The 13,619-nt window shown below is 34.1% G+C and overlaps 2 protein-coding genes across 2 annotated transcripts in view; both read left to right on the plus strand.

The window, feature by feature from the left end:
- The first annotated feature begins 969 nt into the window (after window positions 1-969).
- Window positions 970-7,727, plus strand: LOC102591421 (HD domain-containing protein 2-like). The gene is made up of 9 exons (XM_006343509.2): window positions 970-1,242; window positions 2,509-2,633; window positions 2,760-2,797; window positions 4,136-4,246; window positions 4,353-4,432; window positions 5,052-5,088; window positions 5,889-5,930; window positions 6,791-6,930; window positions 7,549-7,727. The coding sequence occupies exons 1-8, from the start codon at window positions 1,021-1,023 to the stop codon at window positions 6,859-6,861; spliced, it is 726 nt and encodes a 241-aa protein (XP_006343571.1). The 5' UTR covers window positions 970-1,020; the 3' UTR covers window positions 6,862-6,930; window positions 7,549-7,727.
- A 1,357-nt stretch (window positions 7,728-9,084) lies between these two features.
- Window positions 9,085-13,619, plus strand: part of LOC102591749 (5'-nucleotidase domain-containing protein DDB_G0275467) — a 12,601-nt gene continuing 8,066 nt past the window's right edge. The window contains exons 1-5 of the mRNA XM_006343510.2: window positions 9,085-9,186; window positions 10,432-10,465; window positions 10,583-10,798; window positions 10,909-11,045; window positions 11,174-11,323. Of these exons, the coding sequence (XP_006343572.1) occupies window positions 9,139-9,186; window positions 10,432-10,465; window positions 10,583-10,798; window positions 10,909-11,045; window positions 11,174-11,323 (585 nt within the window). The 5' untranslated portion in view covers window positions 9,085-9,138. The remainder of the gene's footprint in view (window positions 9,187-10,431; window positions 10,466-10,582; window positions 10,799-10,908; window positions 11,046-11,173; window positions 11,324-13,619) is intronic.

Consider the following 13,619-nt stretch of genomic DNA (forward strand, 5'->3'; position numbering starts at 1 on the left):
ATGAAAAATACATAAATAGTTTACCAAAAAAGTTGATAGAATATTTAGAGAATTGTACCAAGTATTTGCCTAATAATTGTGGTATAAAAGTTCTAAATGCCACACTTCATGACAAGGAAGATATTGACAAGAAATGTTGTCATGATCTTGTTGGAATGGGGCTAAAGTGTTACAAAACTTTGATAAAAGTTTATATTGGTTTGCCTGAGGTTAAAGATAAGATTGATTCTAAGATTGTTAAGTCTAATGTTAGCAAACTTTTTAAGAGGTGTGTTGCTCTTGACAAGAAGAAGAATAAGGAGGATGTGGAGAATCATTTTACCTTTTCACCTCCGATACTACCATAAGTAGAGGCAGATTTAAGATTTAGAATAATGATAATAATCGTTTCAGAATAAGTTTTATATGTTTGTATTTTGTTTCTCCTTCTTTTTGCATATGTATAAGTTGAGTTTGTTGAACTCGTTTAGAATATGCCTCAGACTTTCAAGAAAATAATTTTTTGTTGTTTAACGTGTAATCAATCAACAACAACAACAAAGAAGGAGGATCATTTTGCCCTTTCACCTCCAATACCATGATGAACTTTAAGCAGATGCAAATTCAAAATTTAGAATTATGATGACTGATTTAGAATAAAAACATCATCTATTTATATTTTTTTGATTTTCTTTTATTTCGTATTTGTTTAAGTTGAGTTTACTGAACTCATTTCAAATATTCCGCGAATTTTTAAAGAAAGAAGTTTTTATTATTTAATATGTAATAATTTCAACAAAATGAGTCGAACAAGAAGAATGAGGATGATCATTTTACCCTTTCACCTCTAATTCTATCGGCATAAGCGAATTCAAACTTTAAAGTTTAATTTTAATTATTCAAAATATATATTGATATACATTACTCAATCTACTATACCACGTCTTTTTATCGTAAAATAATTTGAAAGTCACGCAAAATGACTTGACTAAATTTATTTAAACGAAAAAAGAGCGAAACAAAAGGGGGTAAAGAGCAAAAATGAGCAGAGTGCTTTGTAAATCACTCATCCCTTCATTACTTTCTTCTTCTTCTTCTTCCATTTCTGCTCAGTTCAGATTCACATACTTTCCAACATCTTCGTCTTCATCATCTCCTAGGGTTTCTCGTATGGCAACCGAAGCTTCATCTTCATCGTCGTCATCTGCATCTCCGTCTCCTTCGTCTGCCATCGATTTTTTAACCCTTTGTCACCGCCTCAAGGTACGCCGTACGCCGCGCTCTGTTTTTTTTTGTGTTTTGACTGTGATTGTATGATGATGAATGTTTTTTTGTGTATGAGGAGTTGAGGATAGTAGTGTGTAGTAGTTTGCTGTGAGTTGTACTATGAGCATCACGAGTTGTACTAAGTTCTAATTGCATTGGATTTTGCTTTTTTGTAGTTGCATTTGCTCTAGTTCAGTTTGCTTATATCTAATGCAGCAGCTTGTAATGATGAATGTTTTGTGTATGAGTAATGAAATTGTGATGTATGAGGATTTTAGTGTGCTGTAGTTTGATGAGAGAGAGTTGGACTTTGCGCATCAGGCGTTGTACTAAGACCACTTCACTACTTGTATTTGATTTTGCTTTTTCTATTTGCATTTGATCTATTTCAGTTTGATTAGTGTCTAATGCAGCAGCTTGTAATGATGAATGTTTTGTGTATGAGTAATGAAATTGTGATGTATGAGGATCGTAGTGTGTTGTAGTTTGCTGAGAGTTGTACTATGTACATTGCGTGTTGTACTACCTTCTACTTGCATTGTATTTTACTTTTTTTGTATTTGCATTTTCTCTATTTCAGTTTGTGTAGTATCTAATGCATCAGCTTGTAATGATAATGTTTTGGTGTATGAGTAATGAAATTGTGATAGGTGAGTATCCTAGTGTGTAGTTTTCAGAGAGTGTTGTACTTTGTGCACTATGTGTTGACATGTTGTATTAAGCTCTACTTGTATTGGATTTTGCTTTGAGTTTGCATTTGCTCTATTTCAGTTTGTTTGGTATCTAATGCAGCAGTTTGTGCAATGCTAAATGCAATCGTTGTCTATTTTATGCTTTCCTTTTTCAAATTATGCTTTTACTTACATGGATGTTTTGTGTATGAATATGGAATCATGATATATGAGGATAGTAGTGTGTGTCGTTTCCAGAGACTTGTACTCTGTGCATTGTACCACACTTTACTTGCATTGCTTAAGAGAATATATGTGTATCTTTAAATACATGACCGTGTTGTTTTAATTGCCTATAGCAACTTCTAATTATATGCTTACAACCTCACATAACCATTCTTTTCATACTGTGTTTTTGATAAGTGAAAAGGTAATTTATAAAAAGGGATAAACAGTAACCTATTGCATCGAAACATAGTTGTAAGTTCTGCAACATTCGTTTCATATTGTTATATCTTCCCATGTTATCTCTCTGTTCCATTGTCATCTTTTATGCACTGTGACTAAAATTTGAGTTCGATGACATGATCAGACAACAAAGAGAGAAGGTTGGGTACGTAGAGGGGTTAATAATCCTGAGTCTATAGCTGATCACATGTACCGTATGGGAGTAATGGCTCTTATTGCTGCTGACCTTCCTGGAGTTGATCGTGACAAGTAAGTGTTTTTATTAGTTGACATTTGTGCTTTGGCTTTTATGGCACTTGGTACATTTCTGTAGTACAGTAAACATATGGATTCTTATAAAAGATGATGTTCTGTTTTTTCTTTTTCCAAATTTAGGTGTGTTAAGATGGCAATTGTGCATGACATTGCAGAAGGTGAGTCTGTCACATAGGAGTATTCCATTTCTATCTTCTTTGCTTTTATGGCTATGACATGAAATAGGCTGATATTATCTTGTAGCCTCTTCCTATGAGAAATTCTTTTTTCTGTTGGGATTCTTCTCTGCGTATTTGATTGTACGTGTATCAATAATATTTCTGTGTTATTACAAGCTTTATGGAACAAGATTTAATTCAGAGTAAAAAGTATGGTATAGGAAATGATGGATTACTTATAGCCACATAAGCTTGTCACCTCTTATAATCTGGAAAAATATTTTAAGGTTGCCCTTTGGTATTACTTCCTCGCATAATGGCATTGACTATTGATCTACAAACCTTATTAAACCTGAATTACATCATTTTCTCTACCTGAAAAAGATGAATTAAAACTTATCTGAAATCATTCATGCCAGAGAATCCAAAGTAGAATTAGTCAACTTTGTAATGGGAAAGGATGGATGTATAAATAATATGTCTGCTGAATTCAAATTTCATTATCACAAAGGACTTGGAAATTTGTTTATGTTTTATTGAGTCAAATGATGCAAGCCCCTTACTTTCAAGTGCTTTCATAAGAATTCAATGCTTGTTTATGAACAGGCGATGCTCAGGGGAAAAAGAAATTAAAAAAAGAAATAAGTCAGTTTTCAGTGTGCATTGTTCTTATACTGTGAATGCATAGATGATGGCATAATTTCAACTGAAAATGGAAGTAACACCTAGAAATTTAATGCCTCACTTGACTTGTAGGAAGCTTGTTTATTACTTCTCAGAAAAATTTAAAAAATATGAAGCTTGTTTGTAGTGACAAAACTGCTATGAATTATGAACTCACAGGTGTGTCTTAGTATTTGGTTTAGGTACTTGTATTCCTTTTCTTTTAGCTAGTTTTACTATATTTGAGGAATTTGCATGATTTACCCTCTACCTAGCTAGTTACAACCTAGACAGTTACATCAATGTAAATGAGTGATCCAGTAACATTGGTTTTTAATTAGATAAATGGAAAAGTAATAAGTTTAATGGTTTTAGAGGACTTGTTGAAAAATATTAGTAGAGGTTGTATGACATTTAACTTCAATGAGAAGAACATAAAGCAGCCATTAGAACATGTATTTGAAATAATCTGTCTATTCGCATAATCAATCATTTTCACTTATGAATACTTCCACTCAAATGATCTTCCCTAGAACCAGTGTCTTGTATAGACTCGGTAGGACAAATCATCTGTGTCTTTGGTCTTCTAATCCTGTGGGCTTTTTCACTTGAAAAATTTGATAGCTTCTTATTAATTTTCTTCATCAAATATTTTCTTGTGTTCCTACTGAACAGCAATTGTTGGAGATATCACTCCTGCTGATGGGGTTCCAAAGGATGAAAAGAGTAGACGAGAGCGAGCAGCACTAGAAGACATGTGTAAACTTTTAGGTGGAGGATCCCGAGGTATTGCTTCTCTTCTCCGTTGAATTTCTTGTGAACTAATATATATTATGAAAGATTGAGCTTTGATCTATTCTCATGCTGATTATTTGCTGTTGGGCAATTGCAGCCAAGGAGATCAGTGATTTATGGATGGAATATGAAGAAAATTCTTCTTTAGAAGCCAAAGTTGTGAAGGACTTCGACAAGGTATTGTTTCTCCTACCAAAGTTTGAATATGTCCCATCTAGATTGTGCTTATGAGGATACACCCAATGGTGTGGCCTAGTGGTCACTGAAATTGGTTGAGAGCCATGAGGTCTCAGGTTCAAATCCCAGTGGAGACAAAAACACTAGGTGTTTTCTTCCTATCTGTCCTTCCGTGGTGAACAGAGTTACCTAGTTCCTGGTGTTGGTGGAAGGTGATGGTATCCCGTGGAATAAGTCGAGGTGCGCGAAAGCTGGGTTGGACACCATGGTTATCAAAAATAAAAGATAAAAAATATGGTGTTTATGAGGATGTGTTTCATTTTATTTTGCGATAAACATATAAGTTTACTCATAGTTGTATCGTGTCTTCCTTTTTTAATGTCATGTCACTGCATCTTGTTAGCCAATATGACAAGATGTTCGAAAAAATTCAATTAGTCTTCATGCATGATTGTTTAATAAAAGTTCTTGCCTCGTGATTACAAAATTGCTATCCACGGGTGACTGAAGGATGTCCATTCTATTGCTCAGTTGCTGTGCTGTAATGCTATCTGTGATAGTTATCTCTTCCGTTAACTTTATTCACTGCTCTCCTCTTGACTGATATGTTTTCTTTTAGGTGGAGATGATACTTCAGGCATTGGAATATGAAAATGGTAACTTCTTGTTTCTCTCTTTTCCCCCGGATTTCTGATGTACACTGGATATATAGTACTCCCTTTGTTCCATTTTGTATAATACTTATTCTTTTTAGTTCCAAAAGAGAATGACACTTTTCTATATTTTGTAAATCTTATAGCCATAAGAATATCATGGCATATTTAAGGCTGCAGGTTCTAGCACACTTTTTGTTTTTGATGACCTTCTAGTGCACTATTGGCATGTGCCAAAAGTCTTCCTTTACATCTTAAACTCTATGCCCAGTCAAACAACACTATGTAAGATCCATCTTTATCAAACAAAAAAAAAAAAACTACGTAAGATCCATTATAAACACCCCCTCATATTAGGTGTCATACATATTTAGGGAGTAAAATTGACCAACGTCGAGAGTCACATTTCTCCCAATTTCTGTATTTTTCCTATTTTCTGAACTTAGTTGTCATACTGCAACTGCATCCTTCAGCATGAGAAACATACACACCATGGTAATACCTTTAGCATTTAATGATTGTGCTATTACATTGTAGGACCTATCTTGAGAATTAATCAAGACACACATATCTTAGCATTCAAATAATGTAAACTTATATTTACTTGATTCAATTTATACTTTTTTAAGATTTTACCTTCCTAAACATTCAGAGAATAAAAATACAATAATCTCTTATTGTAATAAGTACTGATTTTTGGCTGTAAGTTGTTCGTCTCTTGATGTATGGACTGGTTCCCTCTTACCATGAGAAGTTGCATTTTAATTTTTTTTTAGCTAATGCTACTTATCTTTGTAATGCAGAGCAAGGGAAGGATTTGGAAGAATTTTTCCAGTCAACTGCAGGTGCCACGTTTAGCATTTTTATTGTTCAACCACAATTCAAGTCTTAAAGTTTTAAATTCTACTCATTCTATTTTTTGTGCTGCCCTTTGTGTACTCTGGACCTTTGACCCTTCTAGCTCCATCATAACCTGCTATTGCCTTGCTGTTCCAAATCTGTTTATAATGCATCTAGTCTTAGATTGCCAAGTTAGTGGTTAAACGTTGAGCTTGAATTCAGAATAACATTCTATTGTCTGAAACTCTTGACATTTATATGTTAATTCGTCGAAACGATTAGTGAATAACACAATATTGTCATTTTGATTGGACAATCAAGTTGTTGGAAGTTGGTATTGTACTTTTGTGGATAGTTCCCCCTCCCCCTTCTTATCATGAGAAATCTTGCGACTTGTTTTGAATATTTTCCTTGGAGAATTTAAGTTGGTAGATTTTGCATATATAATATATTTGTCTCCACCAGTGGATTTAGCTCATGGAAAGGCTTCTTTGATAACCAAAAGATTGAGCAGAACAATGTAGCATAGATTTCTAAAATAGACAAAGGACGTGAAAGATACTCATTATATTCTCTTGTTTTCGATCAGATTGTGTGTATATATGGTAGGTGTTTGTGTGTACTTGGTCCCCCTGATGAACACATTCACTTGTGTCACATTTAACACGAGTAGTTGCAATAGAGAAATATAAATCCAAAAAAGTGGTAGTCCGAAGTCATTGTAGTTATGATGTTACTAGTTTAATGAAGTGGAGAATTTCCTTGCTTTGAGACTTGGAAGTTATTATCTTCTTCTTTTGCATGGATCGATTTTGATATTAACCCATGCCTTCAGCTGATGAAATCTTTGATAAAACACATCCAGGTAAGTTCCAAACAGAGGTGGGCAAAGCTTGGGCTTCAGAGGTAGCATCAAGAAGAAAGAAATCCAACTAAATTGTTGTGGTAGTCAAAGCTGGATAACAATTTGCACCAGTTGTATTGCTGATGACCCAAATTCTAAAGGTTGGTATTATCTTTAGATCTTGTTTTCTCATTTAGGAAAGGGAAAAGGTCTAAAATTTGCACCGTACCAGTCAAAATTGTTCAATCTTGTACTCCGTTAAACTTTTGGGCTATTCACGCCGTTGTGGTTAAAAATTGTCAAGTTAAGGGTAAAACACACACTTAAAGTATCCCTTTTTTAGTTTCATACTTGAACTATCACCAAATGTACAATCGATAGTTGAGGTATGTTTCAATAAAACATTTGATGATAGTTTAGGTAAAAACTCAAAAAACCGGGATACTTTAGGTGTGTTTTTGACCTTCTCCTTCCCATTAATGAACTCCAACAAGAAAATGGGTAAAACGTGCCCGAGTTCTTTGAGGAAAAAAAGATCCAAATTTTACCCTTCCAACTTTTGTTTTGGTTTATAGTTACCCTCAGTTGTTGCCTTGTTAAGGTTCAAGGGCAAAAAAGGAGACTTTTCCCTAACAATGGGGTAACTATTAGATCAGAACTCTTAAACGGAGGGTAAAGCTGGTCTATTCTGGATAGTACTCCGGCAAATTTGATCGTTTTCCCTTTAGAAAATTAAAACATCCAACTTATCCCTCTAGTTTTTTTTTCTCTTTTTCCAGGTTATAGGATCACTTGAAATAGAAGGGTTCTTACAAGTTGCAGCAGGAACGTTTAGCCCCATGGATTCTCTCAACTTTAAAAGAAACGTTTGCATATTTGTTTTGCCTTTTTGTTTTTAAAAGTTCTGCAATTAGGAAAATGCTAAACTTTGGTGATTTCAGTTTTTTTTTTTTTTATTCCCACAACTTAAATCTTTAATTGGCTAAATCTAAAAGAAAAAAAAGGAAAATGTCCTTCCAATATATATATAATCCAAAAAAATTTGTAAGCGCTTTATTACAAAAGTGACCAACCAAGCAAATAGTGATGGTGAATTGGTGATGGTTTAGTCTGTAAGCTAGTAAGCTTACGAAATGAAGGAAGATGAGACCTTCTTATTATAAGTAGAAGGCCAAGTCGACAGTCTTTGCATTGATAAATATTATTCTTCCTGTTTCAATTTATGGGACTCATTTTCTTTTTTAATCGGTTTTAAAAAGTGAATAACATATTTTTATATTTAGTAACAATTTAATAAAAATGTTCATTTTATTCTTAATAAAATGATTTGTAGTTACACAAATATTTATAATTTATTTTAAAAATATTTTAACATAATTATATATAGATTGGCACAAAGAAAATGTAAAAGCCTATATAAAGGCACTTTTACTAAAAGGGCAAAAAGTATCAAATGATATGCCCCAAAATTTCGCAACTTTTTATTAGTAGCTCATGTGCGCCAATGGCAGTTGGCACCAGACTTTTCCACCGCAACCAGAACAAGGGAAACGCAATTTTGCTTATTGTGTTAACATGCCATGTTGTAAATGGTAGGTAAAAGCTTATTCTCATTCGATATTTATATCAAATAAATAAATGTAGTGTATTAATATATAAAGAAACAATTGAAGTTGAGGCCATCTTTTTGAATTTGCTTCATTTTATCGTTTTGTTTCTCATTATAATTGTCATTATAGCACGTGTGTAACAAATTTATAAAGGTCATGCAAATTGCGAGTTGAGGTGTTCAATTGGAACATAACTTAGTTTGTGTATCTCAATATAATAACTTGACGGATTTAAGAGGTTGGATATGCATTAAGTCATCTATATATATAACTACCACTTAACGATGATTAACAAATGAAGATAAACAAAATATGTAATTATTTCATTAAATCACTTAATCATGATAATTGCATTCAGTTGACATGAACACCTGATTTCGGATACTCCCTTTGTCCTCATTCCTTTTCAGCATGTTTAAAATAGAATGACACGTTTTTTTATTTGACAAATATTTGAAGAAACTATCAATAATTTATTCATATTAAATCTGACTTATTTGATAAAAAATATGTAAAAAGTATTAATCTCAATTAAAAATTGAAAGATAGTTATGAAATTAATCAAATAACGTCACATCAATTGATAAATTGAGTATTACCCAAATTGTATCATGGTTGGTGGTTATAGTACTATTAAGAAAATTCCATCAAATTTCCACTATTCATTTTCTCAATTATTATTATTTGAGTTTTGAAGTATAGTATATAAGAAAAAAAATTCAGCTTTCATTGTTCTGGAGTGAAGGCGCCATCTTTGCAATGGCAACCCTTCGCAGGCTCATAATCCCCTTTCGTTCTTCTCTTCTTGTAAGCTCTCTCTTTGACCTTTATTCTTTCTGGGTTTTCTGCAGCTCCTTTTTTTTATATTGGATTTCAATTATAGATTTGAATACCCTTTTGATAGGAGTCGCTTATGGTAGCATTTTTTTTTTGGCAATTTAATGGCCTAAGATGAGATTTTATGAATGTCTTGTTTATATACTTTGTGGGTTTCTGTAACAAATACAGATTTATTGATAAAATATGCAGTTCATAAGACTTGTGTATCTATATTTTGTTTAGTGTCCTTTTTTTTGGTTAAATATTTTGTGGGTTTGTGTAAAAAATGCTTATAAGTAAACATATGAAGTTCATATCCCTATAATCTTATGTATCTATTATTTCCTTTGTGGTTTTATTGTGTGTAATCAGAGGATAAGAATACCCTTTTGATAGGTTCACTAATAGTAGCAAATCCTGTTTCCTTTATTATTAGTTGAACCTCTGCTGTTTATATTGTGTGGAGCTTTCGGTGGTGGATCCTGGATTTTCACTAAGGGGTTCGAAAAAATAAAATGTAGTGCTTGGGATTTGAATTTGAAACCTCAACGTGAAGTTTGAATCCCTAAACCACTGATCCAACCTATATTCTTATGTTCACTGGATTCAAAATATATATATACACATTAAAAAAATTAAAATACCTTATATATACTAGATAATTTTTTGTCGAGTGGGTTCAGGTGCCCGTCACAACCCTATAGATCCGCCACTATGAGCTTTGTCTTCATGCTGCTTAAGAACAAATGTCATCCTTATACCTGTGTAATCTTGTCTATATATAGATGTCTTTGTGGTTATTTAATGTTTTAATTAACATTTTGGCTGTAGGAGTGTCTAGCCCTTTCAGTAGGTGTCATTTTTGGTGGAAAATTTCTATGTTGCTCGGACTCTTCAAAAATGTCGATGGGTGTGTGTTGGATACTCTAAAAGTAGTGCATTTTGGAGAATACCGCACGGGTGCGGTGACAATTTTGAGAGTTTGAGTAACGTAGGCAAATTTTATTTCAGAGTACATGACACTTATATAGTTTGTGGATTTTCCATAGATGATAGAGTACCTTTCTAGCTTATATGTTTTTTTTTTTTTTTTACAAACATATCCCACTCATGTACCTATATAAACTTGTGTATGTACATATGTCATTGTAGGTGTTTGTGTATTATCGTTTGGATCATAGATATGAATACCCTTTTTGATAGTGTCACTGATAGTAGCAAATTTTGCTGCAGAGGACAAGTTATTCTCATTATGGATGTAAAGAAGGTACTTGTTTTCTCCTTTGTTGTGTGTTTGTTGAAACATCTTTTCATGTTGTGTTTGATTTGTAAGTAGCTCTGCTGTACCGGAAAACCTAATGAACATTTTTTCTTGGAAACACAGGGTTTTTAGGTGGTGGTTATCGTCGGTGTAGTAGTATAGCGTCTTCAGAACCAAAAGTATTGAAGTTTGAAGACCAAGAAAAACTGTTAGCAAATGCAAAAGATTCACTTTCTGAGGAAGAAATTTCGAAAATTAGGGAAGAATATAATGCTGCGAAGGAGAAGTTTCTAAAGATTCCTGATGCATTGAAACAAATGCCCAAAATGAATCCTAAAGGTTGCCCACGTTTTCTTCTGTCATATTGTAGTGCATTTAACCTTCTATTTGAACTTCTACTACCATTTGAGGATTGGATTGAATTTCGGTGGGATAATGTTTATTATTAGGTATATACGTTAATAAGAACGTGCGATTGGACAGCATACAAGTCTATGGATTCGACTATGATTACACGTTGGCGCATTACTCCTCCAATTTACAGTGCTTGATTTACGATCTTGCAAAACAGCATCTAGTTAATGAGGTTTGTTTCTGTACTCTTTCCTTGTGGTAGCTATTCAAAGAATATACTTTAAAAAAGAATATGCAGTGTTTTGCGGTTAAAGTAAACGACCATTGATGGATTGCTCTCTTTTTCATTTTGTGCTTCAGTTCAAATATCCTGATACTTGCTTGGAGTTCAAGTATGATCCAAGTTTTCCCATCAGAGGGTTATACTATGACAAATCAAAGGGTTGTCTTATGAAGTTGGACTTTTTTGGGTCAATTGAGCTTGACGGGTGCTACTACGGCAGGCGCAAGGTGAAGTTCAGCAAGCTCCCTATTATGTTCGTTTTGATTTTTCGGGAATACCTTATTTATGTAGTTATTTATTTCATTAAATAAATTAAAACACTTGTATTCTTTGGGGATAACTTACTTTCCTGCTTTTTTGAGCCGAGGGTGTATCGGAAACAATCTCTCTGCCCTGCAAAGGTAGAGGTAAGGTCTGTGTACATCCTACCCTCCCCAGACCCCACTTGTGAGATTACACTGGGTATGTTGTTGTTGTTCTTTGGGGACAATTGGTATTCTGGTAGCGCGAGGCTAAATGGCATCACTTTTTGGGGGGATGCAATAAGTTTTATTGATGTCATGAGAAAAGCTCTGTATTTTTTGGAGGATGCAGCAGGTTTCTTGAGGGTGTTCCAAAACTTAATAATAAAAACAAAAATTAATCTTCAGCCTCGTAATGCAAGACGCTGAAGGGCATCATTGACATGAAGACTTTGAATGTGGGGATGTCAGTAAGGAGGGACACATTCGTCTTCAAGCCCTTAGGGCTTTGATATGTAATTTAGAGCACGACATGTGATGTGTATGTTAAATGCACATACAGGTTCAAACCTCCCATTTTTAAATGGAGAAGACTAGAGGAATAGACCTATTATCGGTCAAATTTCAAACCATGTGCCACGCCTTTGTGGGTTCTGGTTAAAAAAAAAAAAGACATTCCCATTCAGTTCCATATATCATCCTCATTTTTTCCAAGTATATCATCATTGACATCCCTTGAAGAAGGGTGGCTCCACCACTGCCTCTAACCATATAAAGTCCATATTAACACTACCTTTTCTAGAGAATGTTAGTAGTAATAGTATTTGTTTAATATTTTTTTTCTAACATTTGAAGGAATAGCAATTTTTTAAAGGGAAAAGGGTCAAATATTCCCCTACACTATTCGAAAACGTCTAGATATACTCTCCGTTTAAAGTTTGGTTCACTCGTGCCCTCGCCGTCCAACTTTTGACATAGATATGCCCTTATGGGCGTTAGTTGGTCTGCTGGAAATATTCAACTCATTTTACATTTCTTTAAATGCCAAATGAAATTGCCACGTCATTTTTACATTACCACATGACATTTATATAAAAGGGAAAGGGGTCAATTATGCCCCTAATCCGACCCATAAATCAACCCCTCTTTGAACTTGATCTTTCCAATACTAAGCTCCTCTGACGTTGGGTATTGTGTTGGCTGATGTTGAACCAATCTCTGCCACAATTCAATAAACCTCAATCTCAGATTCAAGATTACAAGTAACCAATAGTAGAAAAAACAAGTCTTTTCAAACTAATCAAACTTGTAACTCTTTCTTCATAAAGATCTAAGACCCATAAAGCTACATCAAGAGAAATATTTCAGGTGAAAATGGGAGAATTCAGGAAATCAGATGAAGCTCCATTTCTTCACCGATTCTCATACAAATAATCACATGTACATATGTAAATTAAAAGAATTAAAATGGCACAAATTATATGATAAAACATATCTAAAGGGGAGAAAACGGTAAGAGACCTCATCTTTCAACATATGGAGCAAGGTGGTCTTTTCGGCATTATCGAGACCCAAAAACAAGATCTTAGCCTCCTTCTGCCATAAACCAAGGGTTGCCAGAATGCCATAGAACCAATCTACCAAGAACATCGTTGATCCGTTTCGCTTTTCCTCCAATCCGAAAGAACCCAATCAAAGCCCTAACAGAGGAGTTGATTTATGGGTCGGATTAGGGGCATAATTGACCTCTTTCCCTTTTAATATAAATGACATGTGGTAATGTAAAAATGACGTGGCAATTCCATTTGGCATTTAAAGAAGTGTAAAATGAGCTGGATATTTCCAGCGGACCAACTAACGCCCATAAGGGCATATCTATGCCAAAAGTTGGACGGCAAGGGCACGAGTGAGCCAAACTTTAAATGGGGGTATATCTAGACGTTTTCGAATAGTTTAGGGGAATATTTGACCCTTTTCCCTTTTTTAAAAATGGATTATCCATTTCAAAAAAAATTATTTTTATAACAGGAGTAGAATTATTATTGATTTCTGATATTACAAATGGTAGTTCAGAAGATGTGATAAAAGCACAAGAAATAATGAATAAAGTGAAAAAATCTAGAAAATTGAGCAAATATTCTAACATAATGAGGATCGATGGTACAACGCAAGTTGGGGAAAAGAGAAGGAATATAGCATCTAAGTTGTTGAGAGCTAATACCTCTTTTTTCTAAAACCCGTTTACACTTCTCCATCCAATGTCCCGGGGAGGGGGGGGGGG

The sequence above is a fragment of the Solanum tuberosum genome, unplaced genomic scaffold, assembly GCF_000226075.1.
Source record: "Solanum tuberosum cultivar DM 1-3 516 R44 unplaced genomic scaffold, SolTub_3.0 scf00047, whole genome shotgun sequence".
Lineage (NCBI taxonomy): Eukaryota > Viridiplantae > Streptophyta > Magnoliopsida > Solanales > Solanaceae > Solanum > Solanum tuberosum.

What these genes read in the sequence shown, in the direction of transcription:
- LOC102591421 (XM_006343509.2), top strand. Translation starts at nt 1,021, where the DNA reads ATGAGCAGAGTGCTTTGTAAATCACTCATCCCTTCATTACTTTCTTCT. An exon ending in CCTGGAGTTGATCGTGACAA is followed by an intron (nt 2,634 to 2,759) that starts GTAAGTGTTTTT and finishes TTCCAAATTTAG; the next exon opens with GTGTGTTAAGATGGCAATTG. An exon ending in TTGTGAAGGACTTCGACAAG is followed by an intron (nt 4,433 to 5,051) that starts GTATTGTTTCTC and finishes GTTTTCTTTTAG; the next exon opens with GTGGAGATGATACTTCAGGC.